The sequence below is a fragment of the Pelodiscus sinensis genome, chromosome 20 (genome assembly GCF_052426305.1).
Source record: "Pelodiscus sinensis isolate ZL-2025 chromosome 20, ASM5242630v1, whole genome shotgun sequence".
Classification (NCBI taxonomy): domain Eukaryota; kingdom Metazoa; phylum Chordata; order Testudines; family Trionychidae; genus Pelodiscus; species Pelodiscus sinensis.
In genome coordinates this window covers 19595641-19612188 of record NC_143071.1, presented here as the reverse complement: position 1 = coordinate 19612188, position 16548 = coordinate 19595641, and the positions used below count along the sequence as shown (strand labels likewise).

Genomic DNA, 16548 nt, shown 5'->3' with positions numbered 1-16548 from the left:
ACAAACCCGCCTGAAACTTTAGCCCAGTGTTTCTCAACCTTTTTTTAAGAAAGTACCTCTTTTTCAACAAAAAAAAAAAGTACCCCCAGTACCTACAGTTTTCAGACGCACACATTTTTTTTCTACCATTGCAACACATTAGTTTAAACAACTTAATCGTAGCTGGGCAGGCGGTGACATTTTTGGGTGTAAAAAGTACAAAAATAATAAAGCGCTGTAAAACGTATAAGAAAATTTCAGTTTTCTTCACATTTCAGTTGCCTTGATGTACTCCCTGGACTTCTCTCCAGTACCCCTGGTTGAGAAACATTGCTCTAGCCCATCCCAGTGGCCATGCTGCGGCAGCTAATGTCTATCTTTAGCCAGCTGTCTCAATCAGAGCTAGCGAGAGTATGTCTCTGTGGTGGAGCAGCCACTGAACCAATGGGACCTATGCCCAGAAAATTGCACACACACTCCCCGCCACACACAGACTCACTCGACCCACCTGGCATTTCTGCCTGGGAACTGAGGGAAGACCTCGCTCGCTGACCCTGCTCCCCAGCAGGAGAGACAGGAGGGACTGCAGGCCAAAGGGGTGGGGAGGGGCATCCCACTTTCTCTGGCCCAGGGCCCCTCCATCTCTGGTATGTCTGCCTGAGCTGGAAATTACACCCACATCGCCAGTGTAGACATACCTGTCGCAGCATGATCCCACCTCTCAGTGGTCCTTGGTGGAATTACAGAATGCAGCCTGGTGGCCAACACAGTCTGGAGCCAGTTCTGCTGCCAGTATGGGAGGGAGTGGATGCTGTGGGGGGGGGGGGGGGGGCGGGGAGAGAGAGAGAGACACACACACACACACTCCCACCCCCACCCACCCACCCTCCCCGTACCTGGCCTGGAGCTCAGTGACTGTGAACAATATTTCCAATAAATCCTTTATCCTCAGATGCTTTCTTTGGCCTTGCACACTCTACAGCTTTTTCCATGGGTCTCATGGCTGGAAAAGGTGACTGAGCAGCAGCTTCCTCATTAGTCCCTCGGAAGTTCAGTGACTAATTTGTTCCCCTTGGTGCAGTGGTGGGAGAGAAGCTTTCAGGGCTCAGAAGCCATTGAAATCTTTGTTGGTTGGGTTTGGTCTTTGTTTTTGGAGACTATTTTGCCACCTCTCTCAGCACTGACCTCGTATAGCAAAACGAAATAGAGTCATGCAGGGATCTGTCCGTCTGCAGCTTTCCAGTCGTATCCTTAAAAGGGGCCCCGTTAGCATCTGCGCACATTGTAACCCTCGGCCAAACTTTGGTCTTCATGATGCATGCAGTCTGAGATCTACTGTGGGCTAGTGGTTGAAGGGGCCTGGCAGGATAACAGGCCAGGATGCAGTGCCAGAAAAGCAGGGCTCTGCTTATTTAATTGTGCATGTGACAGCACAAAGCGAGGTCAGTTTCATCACTTAGTCAATGGTCTACACTGCTCTGAAGGGACGGCTGTCCATGATCTCCCCCTGGGAGGGGAGGGCTTGGCGAGAGGGGATTGCCATAAAAGCTGAGTTGGAAATGGCAGCAGGCAGATGTGCAGTGAGAGGAAGGAAGGGGAGAGTGATGCTTGATGTTTTCCTTAAACTCAGAGCTGCTAGAGCCAGGTTATTTAGTGCAAATCAGCTTTCATTGTTTTAAAGTGAGTGTCAAGTCCTCCTTGTTGTGGAGAAATGTGACCTGAGTACTCCATAGAAGCTGAAAAACCAGAAGGCAAAAAAAACCACCCACACCCCAACCTCCCACGTTTATTATTTTAAAAGATCATTTATCAGCCATTGCTTGTGATTTTTTGGGGGCTGATATTTGAGTGCGTGGGGATGGCAATATTGGAACCATGTGTACTGTTTCCACATGGGCTTTACAAATGCATCTCAAGCACGTTCACTTCTGTGTGTGATGGAAATTTTTTTCCCTTCAGGTTAGTTGAGTTGTTTGATTTGCTTTAATTCCAGAAACCAATTTTTTGTCTGAAAGTGACTGTGAAGCAAGCCAAAGGCATTCTGGGTAAAGATGTCAGTGGTAAGTGTGAATAAATGTTCGATGTACAGATATATGTACCTACCTGGTCAGAGGAGGTTGGAGTGCTGGGTTCTGTTCTCACATCTCCTGCTGCATCGGTATGTTTGACCTGAGGTAAGCTAGTTACCCATCGGTGCCTCAGTTTCCCTAATTGTCCACGCCCCCAAGAGGCAGGCTGGCTATTGACAAAAGGCTGGCGGTTGCCTTTTGTCACAATAGATATTTCTGTTGGAGGAACTGTGTTTTGATGTCTTGTGGTTGTAGGGTTCAGCGACCCATACTGCCTGCTGGGGATAGAATCAAAGAGGCAGGAGCCTTCCGGTGACAGCAGCACCCTTCAGGAGAACAAGAAGCGATTAAAGGCCGTGGTGAAAGACCTGATCCCTGAAGACCAGATCCACCGCACCCAAGTCATAAATCAAACTCTCAATCCTGTGTGGAATGAGACATTTATGCTGTAGGTCTCCCCCTCGTCTCTTCCTTTCCCTTCTCTGATGCCTCAGCTATCTCCTCTTTGCTAGCCCGGACAATTGGCAAGGAATCTAGGCCCAAAGTTTGGTCTTTGGGATTGACATAACCTGGGAGGTAATGTGGGCTAGTGGTTAAGGCAAGACGAGAGGGGGTGGGATTACAGGCCAGGAGACTGCTACAAACATAGGCCTCTGCATGCTCAAAAGTATAGACGCTCCTGTGTCATGTTTAGCCCAGTGAAAAAATTGGAGATGGTGGACAAGTGAGGGGGGGGGGTGTCTGCATTTAGCTCTTGGGTGGGGGGGTCTGCATTGCAAAACCAAAACTCTCTGGATCTGAGTCTGTGCCCGGGTCTGCAGACTGTTGGGTTCATGCTACAGTGTTGAAAATAGCCATCGCTGTTCCGGCTAGAGCTTAGACCCTGAGTATGAATGTCTATAGCAGTGTTCCCTGTAAACTAAGCACATGGGTAGCCACCCAGGAGAGATTTGGGTGCGGCCTAGCTGATTAGTAGAGCTCCCACAGCCAGCAGCCTGTGTTTCTACTGGTGGTCCACAACCACACTTGCCTCGGTGCACATAACAAAATGTATTCTGCACATAGATGGAAAAACGTTAGAGGGAACATTGGACTGTATGGCTGTTTTTAGTGCCCTAGCACAAGTCTGTAGGCCCAGGCTCTGAGACTATCTGATGTGGGGGCTTTAAAAAAAATTTGCAGGGGGCATCTGGCCAACCAGGCCAGTACACCAGATTTACTGCAGGGATTAGACTTCCTGGGCTTGTCCGTCAATAATTTTACCCTGTGTCTTCCATAATTGGCAGACGTGTGGCTTCTCTTTTGGTATTCTTGGGCAAGCCCAAAAACTCTGAGGGTATCTGCCAAAGGCTGCCCCCACACTAGGACGCAGAACAGAAGCTGAGGATTTGGAACATATTGTCCGCCCATAAGCCTGGGAGTGCCCCGTCTGAACTGGAGAGCAGTTGTGAGGGTCCAGCTGTCTCTGTTCATTGATACAAACCTGCACCCCAGCACTAGACTGTTGCTAGCTCGGGAGAGGGGGTTGCCTGCCTTTAAGCTCTCCCTCCCTTTCTAATATGTGACCTGCGTGCAAACCCTCTCAGCGTTCCAGGAATAATGTTTTCTGATTCTGTGTCCTGCAGGGAGTTTGATGATGAAACAAATTCCAGCTTCCACCTGGACATGTGGTGAGTGTGACTGAGCGTAGCGGGGCTTGAACATGCCAGCGCGCGGTCTGTGTGCAGAAACCCTGATCACTTGAACAGGGCCCTGAGAGCATCACTCCTTGAACCTGCAGTAACAGGTCCCTGTGTGGAACCCCAGTAACATCCCCAGGTCCGGGTACTCCACTGTCACTGGTGTCACAGAGTGCACGCGCAGTGCTGTTGGATCAGAGGAGTAGTGTTCCGCATTCACTTTGCACGGGGGCCAAGGATTGCATGAGGTGCAAAGTTATGGAGACTCCAGCCTTGAATTTCCATGCAAAGGTTATAGCGAGGTGGGAGCCGTATCGGTGCACAGGAAATAAAGACCCTTTGCATTCATCCCAGTCCCCATGCCCTGGGTCTGTGTAATCTCTGCAAAGGTGTTGTGCAAAGACTTTTTCAAACTTGGGCTTGTGCCCTGTTGCCGGCTTTATGATGTACGAGGAGGGCCTTGAATTGTGGGAGGGGGAGCAAGCTTCCTGCCCCAGTTGCTGCAAAACCTCTGCTCTCTCTTTTAGTAATGCAGGGTTTTGTACTATACTCAGCATGATATTGTATCTGGGCATCATCTCACCTCTCCTACCACCTGATTTTCTGCCCTTCCGCAATGGAGTGACTTTCCTGCGGCCCAGTGGAGTGCGCCGGGGGGAAGGGGAAGGGACGACTCTCCCTTAGTCCTGAATTTGCTCCTTGGCAAACTAACACCAATGATGTGTTGTCAACGCACACTCCTCATCTGCTGTGTTTCTGACCCTCCCCTGCAGGGACATGGATGCTGTGGAATCTGTGCGACATAAGCTGGGAGAGCTGACGGACCTCCATGGCCTGAAGAGGTGGGTACTGGGGAGAGGTGGCCGGGCTGTCTGACCCAGCTCTGTTAGCAGTTCATGCATCTGAGTGCAGCGCTAAGGTCCTGGTTCCGCATGTGCTTGCGAGGCTCCCCTGCTGAGTTTGGGGGTGGGTGTCAGACCTTCGCTCTGCTGTGCTGCAGGCATGGGAGCAGCTCTGCAACATGCTCGTCATCCCCTTGTGCGGTGGGTTGCTCCTTGACTCCGAGGTCCTGTTCTTCACTCTAGTTCATCCTCATCTGCAGCAGTAATGTCTCCTCTGGGAGGTAGAATGAGCAGCCTCCTCTGAGCATGTGGCTTCCCTGGAGATGTGTTGGGAGAGTGGCAGATAACTCCCTTTCCCAGCCCAGCACCAAATAGGTCACTACAGTGATGGGCCTGATGTACTCCAGCCTGGAATCCAGAGGTATTGGACTAACAAGGCCCAGCATGCACACAGCAAGAGACCAGGGCACGTGGAGATGGAAGTCTGGGTGTGGCAAGGACTCCGGTGACATGCAGCTCCTTTCTGGGCCACAGCTAGGCCACAGCTTCCTCTTCCCACTCAGTTCTGCCATCATGTAGGGCGTGTCTGTATGACAGGAGCACCACGTGCCCTGGCTCATGCTCCTGGGTGTGCATCAGCCAACCCAGCTGCGAGAGTCCACATGTCTGCAGAACACACACCAGGTTAGCGGTGCCCACACTGGTGCTGCAGCCAGAGTTCCTGGCACCTCCCCTCTCTGGGGATTGTTTTGTGGTGCTGGAGTTTGTGGGAGAACTTGTCTGTCTTTCCTGGAGCCCTTTGTGGAAGTGGCTTTAGCCCTTCCATAGCTTTAGCTGAGGTGCTTCTCGTGGTGGTCATGTCTCTCCCTCCCAACCCTGGGATGAGCCAGGGCTCTGTCAGGGCACAGGTCAAGGCTCAACACACGCTTTGCCCCATACCTCCAGACTAGCCAGCTCAGGCACTGTGTTCCCCTAAATACACGAGTGGATTCTAGAGAGGTTGGGCAAAAGCATGCAATACAGGCATGCCCATAGTGACATAGAGCCAATGGCAATGTTCCCTCAAATCTTTTCCATCCATGTGCGGATTTTTTCCATCCCTGTGTGAAATAAATTTTATGTGCCCTGAGGCATGTATGAATGTGCACCACCAATAGAAGAAAACTCTAACTATTGGCACTCTGTTAATTAACTGGGTGGCACTGGAATCTCTCCTGAGTGGCCACACAAATGCACCGCTTTCAGGGAACAGTGGCCAGTGGTCTCCAAATTCCTGACTTCCAGGGGCCCCTGGGAGACCTGGGGCTCATGTCTTGGGCCACAGCTCATCTACATATTAAGTGACTCCGTTTGCATACTGTTGGAATGTAAAATAAGTCCCGAGGACTGAGTGTTTGTGATCCCTGCAACCAGACTGTTTCCAGCTCTGCAGGCACTTTGCATCCACCAGTACAAAGAAGAAGCTGAGAAAGTGCCTGACCATTTGCTTCCCTAGTTTCACAAGTGCCATTTCAGATTTTGGTTGGGAGGGGGGCATCTTTAAACGTGATTCCAGGGGCTACTTAGGCACTTGAAAACCCTAGTTTTCTGGCATATAATTTAATAGTTAGTTGGCAGGAGAATGTGTGTGTGTGTGTGGTAGGTTGTTGTTTGTTTTTTTCTTTTGAAGAACTCCTCCCTAGTCTTGCCCCGGAGCAATGATTTAAATGAAGCATGAACATTTTTTCATGTTATTTTCCAAAAAACAAAAATTAATTGAATTAAGGACTCAAGCAATGCTGGATGCATCTTCTAGTTGCTTATATAACGGGACAAATATTAGACCCACTCAGCTCTAATACTAACATGTTCTGACATCTTGTGGCAAAGTCATTTAAGAGACATTGTTAGGTTTAAAATTGTAATAAATATTCTTACTTTGTTATTAAATCTGCAGGGAGAGAGCGAAACTGTCAGAACTCCTGGGTTCTAGCTCAGCTGTGGGAGAGGAGAGGGGTCTAGTGGGTCACAGCAGGGGCAGCTACATCCGGGCTAGATGGACCACTGACCATGTCCTGGGCCCCAGGCATTGCACAACCTGGAGAAGTTTTGCACTCCTGGGCTATAATTTTCTTATTTCATCCAGTTGATTTATATCTTCTTTTCCAGGATCTTTAAGGATGCTCGGAAAGATAAAGGGCAGGACGACTTCCTGGGGAACGTGGTTCTTCGCTTGCACGTGAGAGCGGGGGCATAGGATTGTAATAATGCTCTGTTGTTCTTTAGCATCTTTCCTCTGAGAATCTCAAACCATGTCACAAGCATTCATTTGACCTCCCAGGGGCTGAGCAGCACTGTAATCCACACGTGACAGAAAGGTAAACTGAGGCTCTCAGCACCAATCAGCAGCAGAACCTAGATCTCCTGAACTGGATCCTGTGCGTTCACTGATAGACCACACTTCCTTAAGGAAGTGATGACTAAGTGGGGCTGGTGGCCTTTGCTAGCCTGCTGCAGGTCATCAGTCCCTCAGGCCAAGGTAATTTTAGTGCAGTTCTCAGCCATATCGTAAATCAGCAAGAGTATGTCTACACTGCATCCCTAGTTTGGACTAGGGATGCAAATGGAGATGACCAAAGTAGTTAATGAAGCGGGGATTTAAATATTTAAATAGATATTTAAATCCCTGCTTCATTAACTACTTCGGTCGTCTCCATTTGCATCCCTAGTCCGAACTAGGGATGCAGTGTAGACGTACCCCAAAGGATTATTGCTTGTGATTGAAGCAGAGGTGTATAACAGCTTTGCTGCTGGTGGAATTTGTACTGAAAAACAAGAGTAATTTAAGAAATTAGGAAAAGCACCCCCAGACCAGGGGTTATTTTAAAAATTAAGTATAAATGTTAATTGTCGAATATTAACTCCATATTAACATGATGGATCCTATTCTCTAAATGGGGATCACCCTATTGCTGATGTTCCAGTGTTTGACATCCATCCATCTGTCTGTCTGCCTACAGGAACTGCACTGCAGGAACGACCATTGGTACAACCTGGAGCCACGGACGGAAACCTACCCTGACCGGGGGCAGTGCCACTTGCAGTTCCTGCTGACTCACAAGAAAGTAGGAGTTTTTGTGAGGGGAGGAGGTTAAACAGGAGCAGTAGAGTTGGGGGTTGCTCACTAGGGCTGTATCTGCAGGGCTGACCCTGTGGCTGCTCGCTCTGGAGGTCAGAGGTGTAGGAAGGTCCACGGGCTGCTGTAGCAATGAGGAGTGGAGAGTTCATTCTCATGTATCTGTGTGGTTCTCTTTTCTCCTTGGCACTCTCCAGCGCCTCGGTGGGTCCTCCCATGATAAAGGTCTATGCTTCTGCCTCAGTGGTGCCTAGTGATGGATGACCCTGAAAACCAGAACACTTGGCTTAACTCTTCCTGGAGGCAGTGCCAAACCTCCCACCAAGGATGCAGTCACTTGGATATGAACCCAAAGTCCTGCCATTAAACAAGGGTCCTATGAGTCTGGCTCTTGCTTTGTCCAATGGCTTGGATGTTGGGGGTTCTGTGGAGACATGCTCCCTTCCGGCTCATGCTCTGGGCTATCTCTCCACTTTGGTTTCTCTTTTCAGAGATCCACCTCTTTGAGCAAGACCCAGCCGAGTTACACCGTCCATCGCCACCTGTTACAACAGATGGTGTTCTACGAGATCCTGCAGCACCAGGTACATGTGAAGCCAGCAAGCTGGTGGAAGCTGGGGGAGGATTTAATTTCATGTTGAAGTGCAGATGGGCTGGATTGTGACTCTTTGGAGCCTTTGGGGTGTATCCCAAGAGTCTTTCCAAAGCAACGAGTTACCCCCTGTGGTGCAGGCATCCAACACATCAGCCTATGTTGCTAAGAAGGGGCATGTTGTGTAGCACACTGGCATCTTTAACATCAACCTGGGACAGCAGAAGGAGCCTTCTCTGATGTCTCCAGTAAAAGACCTTGGTTTTTATAGCGATTGAGTGAGATTACATGAAAACTGAACCACTGCTAGCAGATCTGTAGCCCTGTTCCTCACTCCTGCAACAACTACTCGGTCCCGCACTTTCCAGGAAGCCCACCCTCGGTCTGCACCCGACGGTGGCTGAACCCTGTGGATATTCGCCTGGACTGGAGCAATGACTATGTGTGGCGTTGAAGGGCCCATCCTAGAGCTTGAGAGAGGAGGCGGGGCAAATGAAAACCAAGTACAAATCCTAGGAGGAGCCAAATTCTATGAATTGCTCCAAGAAGCTCTTTTCTCTTCTTCAGGGCAGGATTAACTCTCTTGCTCCTTCCTTCTGCATACAGGCTGGGAGTACTGCCTGGGATGGGGATCTCAGTAAACATGCCAGCACGATCCTGTACCTGCATGCCGCTCAGAAAGATCTGTCTGACTTTCATCAGGTCATGGTGTGAGTATCCCATGCACCCAGCTAACCTGGGCAATATTGTGTAATGATTATGGCAATTAGGAGACCTGGGATCTATTTCCACCTCTGCCACTGATTTTGGGTGACCCTGGGCAAGTCCCTTCACCTTTCTGTGCCTCTATAAAATTATAATAACACTGCCCTAGTTCACAAGCATTGCGAAGTCAGACTATGCTTTGAGAACCCAAGATAGCCAGCATTGTGGGAGTATGAAGTATAGCGTTATTATTGTTGTTGTTAAAGTGCAGATGCCCACACCTGCTGTCTGTGGCAAGGTCAGTAGTCTGACTTCCTTGCTCTTCTCCATGTGTTTGGTCACTTCTGTCTCATGCATCGCTACTGACAAACACTACTGACATGCTCTCCCCGTGTGTTTATGGTAGCAGAACCATTGGATCTCTCTCCCTCACCATCTGGCGTGTGAGCACATGCCAGGAAGCCCCTGATTCTGCTAACACTGCAGTTATGGCTGTTCCCATGGGCTGAGACACGTGGCAATCAGCAGGGGAACTGTCACTGCCACTGTCTCTAGCTTCTTTCCCTGCCCCCACCCCTCTCTTTCCCTCCACATGAACAATGGGCTGAGGCGGGGCAGGAGTTCTGGGCCTGAGCAAGTCTTGGGGAGCGGCTGGCTCTGGCCTGCTGGGGTAATAAGAAGCATCTGAGCCTGAATCCCTCGTTCTCCCGAGAGCATGTTCCTACTTGAGGAGGATACTGGGCCTGGCCTAAATGCCCCTAATTTCCATTGCCGGCAGAATCACCCGCCCCCCATTTGCAACTATCCCAGTTCCCTTTGGGGGTTGCTTGTGGCTCCTTGGATGCTCACAGTGTGTCCTCCCCCTTTCACTACAGCCAGTGGCTGGCTTACAGCAAGCTCTACCAGAGCTTAGAGTTCAACAGCAGCTGCCTGCTGCACCAGATCACCAGCATCGAGTACCAGTGGGTCCAGGAAAGGCTGCGGCCTGAGCAGGTAGGAGCAGACCCCATAGCCGCACTTGGGGCAGGGATCCAGGGAGCAGGGGCAGGCTCTGATAAGCCACGACAGCTGAGGGGCCCTCCTCACATCACCTCTCTTGGCTTCTCGTGGGCTGGTTGAGACGCGCCACAAATGTAACTGATTGGTTTGGCTCTGGTGGGACCCCTTTTGGAAGGAGTTTGTGGTGCCTGCCAGCTAAGTGCAAAACCTGACAATGGGCTCAGCAGCCGCTGCCAACACCTCATACTGCAGAGAGTCTTTAAGATCGTATCATAATCTAGAAATCTGACTGAGGTGATTTGGGCTGCTCTTCCCTTCGGCTTCTGAGATTCTGTGAGGAGCTGCAGCGCCATCCTAGGAAGGTGGCGTTCCTTAGTAGTTTTCCTGTGCAGGGACAGATCATGCTAAAAAACCTGGCTATGGGCTCTCCTGGGGTAGGATTTCAGCCTAGCAGCTTGGCTTGTTACATGGCTAACGTAATGGGGAGCCATTCTACGAACGGACTCCCTTTCCCCACCTGAGGAACTTTGTTACTTTTCCTTCAGTGAAGCTGGAGTTAGCAATGGGCTAGAGAGTCCTTCACCTCAAGGTCACCAGTTCAAACCCAACCCAGGCAGATGGTGACTGAAGGGCTTTACCGTCTGGCAGACCCTTATTCGTGTTCTCATGGAAACTGCCCCTCACCATGGTGGCTGGCACTCTTGTTGGCCACCTCTTTCTAGGCTGGCATGGGGATTGTGCTGCCCTCTCACCCCCGAGGGGTAATCTGCTGGGGCCCACTGGAGTGGTGGCGCACACTGCTGCTGCCTGTGCTGTGTCTGTTCTGTGCTTTAAATCTCACTACAAATGACACCGTCCGGTGTCCGGCTTGCCTGTGTACTCACCCAGCTCACCCTGTTGAGAGTCCTCAGACCTCTATCAGGTCACCCTCAGGGAGTAAAACTGTGCCTGTTTCCTGCCTGGGCGTATCCTGCCATTGCTGTATTTGTTCATTATGGTGTGTTTAAAACCCTGCTTTAAATGTAAAACTCACCTTCACCTTCACTAGAGAGCCTCTGCCAAAGTCTGTCTCCTAAAGCAGTCTAGAAATCCATTCGAGGTGATTGCGTTTTGCTTTCCCCTCTCACTTCGGAGAGGCTGCTGTGAGTGATTTCAGGGCCCCCTAGAAGGCGGGTATTCCTTAGTGCTTCCCTTTGCAGAGGGGGCAGGTTTTGGAGACAGATGCACATTGCAAAATGTAGAAATAGCCCCCTCAGTAGAGAGGCTGTGTTGGTTGGGGACAGGCAGTGTCCATCTGAGATATTGTGGTTGTCAGTTTTGCTGCTGATGCATGTTCCATTTCTTCTTCCCAGAGAGAAGAGCTGGCTGAATCTTTCCAGACCTTACTGGCCTATGGACTCTCTGTCCTCCGGAAGTACCGCATCGTCTTCCCGCTCTCTTCTGCTAGGTCCACGCACAGGCTACAGTCGCTGCTCAGGTCAGCCAGCTGCAATGTGTCAGAACCACGTCAGTCAGAGAAGAAACAGCCTCCCCACATCCTCCTGGGCCTAGTGCTGGATTGTTCCCTATTCTACTCTATCCAGTCTGCCTTTTAATCCCCCCCTCCCCCATGTATGGTGCTTCCCCTGGGGAGACTGTTCTACGGAAACCTCCCTCCTACTCCCATTCCCAGCTCCTCTTGTTGTCTCCTCTCCCCTGCCTTTCCCTGTCAGCTCTGTCCCCTAAGGAAGTAGACAGACCTTCCCCACTCTAATCTGGGACCTCCCCCATTCTGAACTGGCATCTTGATGTCATTGCTTCCTGTGAGGCCTAGGGAGTGTTCTCTCCTGGGCTTGCCCAGGCTGCCCTTTGTATCATGGGATAACACAAATCACAAAGAAAAGTGTAGCCCCCGGTCAAATCCTGCTACAGATACTCTCTGTGGGGGAGGATGAGAGTCTAGCAGAGCCCCACTAGGGAGGCTTGGTTCTTTAGCACAGCCTGTAGCAGCTCATGCTTGTAGGTCCCCAGTTCAACCCCTGATGTGCTAGCAAGAGCGTGCCTGTCACATTGTGATGGCTTTTGTTGTTGTTTTAACTCCAAACCATCCCCATTAACTTCTCCTGCCCTGAGATACTTCTCACCTGGTGGGAGAGTGAATTTGGGCTGTGGACAATAAATCCTGCCATGCCTCAGCACCCTGCTGAGGAATTATTAGCATTTGGTCCTCTCCCAGTGTGCCAGTGTCTGTCCCTCTGTCTATGACCAAGCAGTAAGGTCCTAATGTACAGGAAGCCCTGTGGAGGAAAGTGTATGGAGAGAGGAGAGCTCTGTGGCTGGTGGCAAAGCTCTTTGGCGACTCAGCAGGGTTTCTCACTTCACAGGGTCCTGCTCCAGGTCTGTAAAATGAAAGCCTTCCAGGAACTTTGTAACCTGACCCCCAGCCTGCGGCAGATGGTGATGGACGCTCTCAAGGTACAGTTGCATCTCTGTGCTCTCTTCTCCCCCAGCCCATAGGGGATCTTCTGACTTCCTCCTGGAGCCGTAGGCATAGTCCCACCCTTACACCGGCATGCAAAAGCTTTCAGTCTGGACCTTAATTAGAAGCAGAGGAGTGGAAAGTAGCATTTCCAAAGTTTGTCCGCCTGGGCCTTTGACTGCTCTAGAGAGGTGCAGTGTTCTCCAGGACTGAACATGTTGCCTGCTCTGGGTATGAGATGGGGTCTGGATGGCAAGGAAGGCGTGTGCTGTTGTGCCCGGGTGAATGGGGCTAGGTTGTCTCCGCCGATTCTGCTTCTCTCCCCTCATTCCTTCTCCCGTTCTCTTTCAGTCCGGAACCACGGAGTGGTTTGCTATGCAGAAGCATCACCTGAAGCCGATAGTGAAGGTCAGATCTGCTTTCATTCACACACTGGTTTGCTGGGTCGGGTCAGAAGAGGAGGACTGGGGTGACGTTTTCTCAGGCCACAATCCAGAAGTGGCCAGCGATTCTGAATGCCCAAAAGGCAGAGTGAGCCCAGTTTTCAGAGGTGCTGAGCAACCACAACGGGGGTAAAAGGCATCCGGCTGCCCCTATAAGGAATGAACAGCTGCTGCCTCCTGTCCTGTCCCCTCCTCTGTGTCAGTCTCCGCTGGTCACTCCTGCTAGCTTGGCACGTTGCCTGTTATATAACACACCATGGAGCAGCCTCCCAAAGACTGGGCCTGGCTCCTGCCTGCCCCCCCCAACCCTCCATGCTGCTGCCTCTCTATCAAAGGCAGAAGGTGGTCAAGCAGCTCTGAGGGCTCAGAGTCAGCAAAGAGGGGGAGTGTGTGCAGTCGTGTAGCTGTTAGGATTAACCAATAAGCCTAGACTTATCCCTACACAATAAGCCCAGGCTAATATCCCAACGCCCAACATTATTTTTAAGGCATTCTCATGATTTTGGGGAAGGCCCGTCTCATGATTTTTGAAGGGTGATACAGTGTGCCAGGATTCTTCCATTGCTTGTCCAAATGGATCGTGAAGGTGGATATTTGCTTTGCTTCCCTTGTTTCTTAAACTGTGTTCCGTGGCACACAACAGAGTTCAAAATGGCCACCCTTAAAGGGACAGGCGACTTTTTTCCCCCCTCAATAACTTTCCGCCGATCTTATTTTTCTTTTCTTTTTTTGCTCAATAACTTTTCCTCTTTTTTTCTCACCAAAAACTCATTGTTGTTCCTCATAAAAAAAAAATGGTTTGTTGTTCCTCCATCTTAAAAAGTTTAAGAGACACTGTCTTAGACACACTTGGAAACAAATCTTTATTGTCTTATCCAGCATTAAAAGCCAAAGAACAATCAATGACAAGCTAGCCAGACAATTCAGTCATTTTGTTTTGTAAGGAAAGACAATCTAGTAGGACCCTTGTATACTTTTAATGGCAGTTAACATTCTTTAATAGCATTATAATATTCCATTACAGTTTCCTCGCACACTTCAATGCAGCAATTGTATAACTAAAAAGCCCCTAGGTAAAAAGATGCTCACTATGTGACAGTGAAAATAGTTCAAGAAAAACAGAGAAAATTGCACAATGCTGTATAAACAGCTGCTTGTTGGATTTATCTTGTTGCCTCTGTGAAAGCAGAGGATAGATCCAGGCGTGGTTCAGTGTAAATTTCCTGACCGTTCCAGTTTATATCCCATGCGTGCTCTGAATATAGGGATTTCAATCCAGGGTCAGGTCAGTGGTCCCTCTAGTCCAGTTCCCTGTCACCAAACACTCTCAGATGCAGCAGAGAGGAATCTTGAAGAGGATAGCTGGGCTCATCTACACAGCAGAGCTAATGTCAGAATAAGCTACGCAACTTGAGCTACATCAATTGCATAGCTTAATTTGGTTTTTGGCGCTGTCTACACAGCAGGAAATTGAAGGAAGAGTATTCTTCCTTCAACTTCCCTTACTCCTCCTGAAATGAGGGTTACAGGAGTCGGAGTAAGCAGTCCTCCAGCTTGACATTACTTTGAAATAATGGCTTGCTGTGTAGACGTGTTTTTTGTTGTTTTGGAATAACGTTAGTTATTCTGAATTAATGTTGCTGTGTAGACGTACCCTTCTTGAATAAACTCTGGACGGGGGGAACCTTCTTCCTAACCCTGGATCATTAGAGTTGGGTTTGTGCCCTGAAGCATGAGGGTTCATCTTCCTTCCAAATAGACTGAAAGAATAGGCAGGGGATATTCTTCTTAAATTGCAGCAAACTGTCCTCTGCATCAGACCCGCTGATGGGGGTAGGGCAAAGGGGGCAACTGTCCTGGGATGGATGGTACAAAAGGCCACTGCAGCAGGGCTCCACTGCAGCAGGGGTGGCGGCTGGAGCCCTGGGCCATTTAAATCGCTTCCAGAGCACCAGGCTTCGTGCTCTGGACAGCTTTTAGGGATGGGGCAGGAGGAAGAGGGTGTGGTGAGGTCCGAATGGCGCTGAGGGCTGTATAGCTTCAGCCCCGCCTCTTCTGCCCAAGGCCACGCCCCTTCCAGGAGGGCAGAGCAGTCTCCCCTTCCCCCCCACCTTACCCAGGGGCCTGAGGAGGCTGTTGGCCTTTATCGCTGAGCTGTGATAAAAGTGAATGGGCCCAACTGCTGCCTTTTATTAAAGCTACTTTCACAAGTTATCACAGGCAAATGGGGATGATCATTCACAGCAGGTTCATGGGCATCCAGTAGGCGAGGCGGGGAAGGCTCAGCCTTTCCAAACCGCTAGGCATGGCCCTGCCCACACTCTGCCCCCAGAACGCCTGCTGTAGGCCTACTGAGGTGGAGTGTTGCTGCCCCTAGCGCCCGCTCTCCCTGATGCTATGGGCCTGGGGAGGCTAGAGCTATGCATCCTCCACCCTCCCCTCCCCATGGTGGGGGCGGGGCCTCAGCAGAAGGGGTGGGGCTGTAGGTGAGGTTGGGGGCCTGCCTCCCCCAGTCCTACCTTCATTAATTGCTCATGAGCATGGACTTGTGGTTAAAGCACCATACTAGTGTCGAAGATCTGGGTTCAATGCCCAGTCCTGCCACATAGTCACTGTGCGGCTTGGGGGAAGTTACTTCACTACTCTGTGTGTTTCAGTTCCCCAAGGGGGTAATGGGACATCCCTGTCTCCGAAGGGCACGGTGGGGGAATAAATCTAGCAGTGAGTGTAAGGTGTTCAGATATGACAGGAGTGAGTAGTGCTACCACTCGATACATTGATAGTCTCAAAATACCTGGGTGGGCACCAACACCCACGGGGTGACTTTCTGCCCTTCCCTTTGCAGACCATGGAGGAGCATGGAAAAGCGCTGGCCAGACTTCTCGTGGAGGTAAACGGGGATCTCCAGCAATGCCACAAAATCTGGAACAAATTCTTTATTAAGTAAGTACCTGGTTCCACCACCCTTTGCCCCTCGCTCTCACAGCAACTTTGCTTAGGGCACCAAAGGCAACCGCTCCAAAGCACAGTTCCCAGACATCGTACATATAAGACTGGAAAGCCCCGGGAAACATTCCCTCCTGGGTCATTGCATACCACAGCTCCCTGTTGCTTAGGGAGCCGAGGTTAACAGCATGTGTCCTTCCGTTCCAGTATTACTGGCTCGCCAGTCGCCAGCTGGAGTCTTTCAGATTGTTGTAGTTTTGCAGCTTTTTGTCACTCTAGATCACATCGAAGGGCTCAGGTGGCAGAGGGTTAATTGCACGGGCTTGGACAGATTGATCAGGGAGTTGTATCGGGCAGATTCCTGACCTTCTGTTTCTCCCCTGCAGCACTGTGAAGGTGGATCTCTTTTCCATTGCCTACATGGAGCTGCAGGAGCTGGTGAGTGTGTGGAGAATAAAGCCAGGCAGAGGCAAGAGCCAGCTGTCAGAGGACGGGAAGCATCTGAGCTTCCCCTACACCCTGTGTGCTCCTCAGGGCTCATGGGAAGTGACTGCTAGCAGGAGAGAAACGTTTGTGTTCCGAACCGGGGGCCTCTTCAGATTGTGCTTGAAGGGGCTAATCCTGTCCCCAGCCCCAGAGACCTGATTGCTGGGACTAGCCAGCAGTTTAAGATGGGCACATTTAGGCAGTGCAGCCTAGTGGCTATAGTAAAGGAGTGGAG

At 50.4% G+C, this 16548-nt stretch overlaps 1 protein-coding gene across 6 annotated transcripts in view; it reads left to right on the top strand.

Moving 5' to 3' along the window:
• Positions 1 to 16548, top strand: part of UNC13D (unc-13 homolog D) — a 58927-nt gene that overhangs the window by 24426 nt on the left and 17953 nt on the right. For all 6 annotated transcript variants that reach the window (XM_075903643.2, XM_075903641.2, XM_075903640.2 and 3 more), the window contains 14 exons: positions 1973 to 2039; positions 2304 to 2496; positions 3674 to 3718; positions 4501 to 4569; positions 6718 to 6787; positions 7569 to 7673; positions 8176 to 8268; positions 8883 to 8986; positions 9857 to 9974; positions 11333 to 11457; positions 12344 to 12434; positions 12790 to 12846; positions 15727 to 15824; positions 16214 to 16265. In XM_075903643.2, coding sequence (XP_075759758.2) covers positions 1973 to 2039; positions 2304 to 2496; positions 3674 to 3718; positions 4501 to 4569; positions 6718 to 6787; positions 7569 to 7673; positions 8176 to 8268; positions 8883 to 8986; positions 9857 to 9974; positions 11333 to 11457; positions 12344 to 12434; positions 12790 to 12846; positions 15727 to 15824; positions 16214 to 16265 — 1287 coding nt within the window. The remainder of the gene's footprint in view (positions 1 to 1972; positions 2040 to 2303; positions 2497 to 3673; positions 3719 to 4500; positions 4570 to 6717; positions 6788 to 7568; positions 7674 to 8175; positions 8269 to 8882; positions 8987 to 9856; positions 9975 to 11332; positions 11458 to 12343; positions 12435 to 12789; positions 12847 to 15726; positions 15825 to 16213; positions 16266 to 16548) is intronic.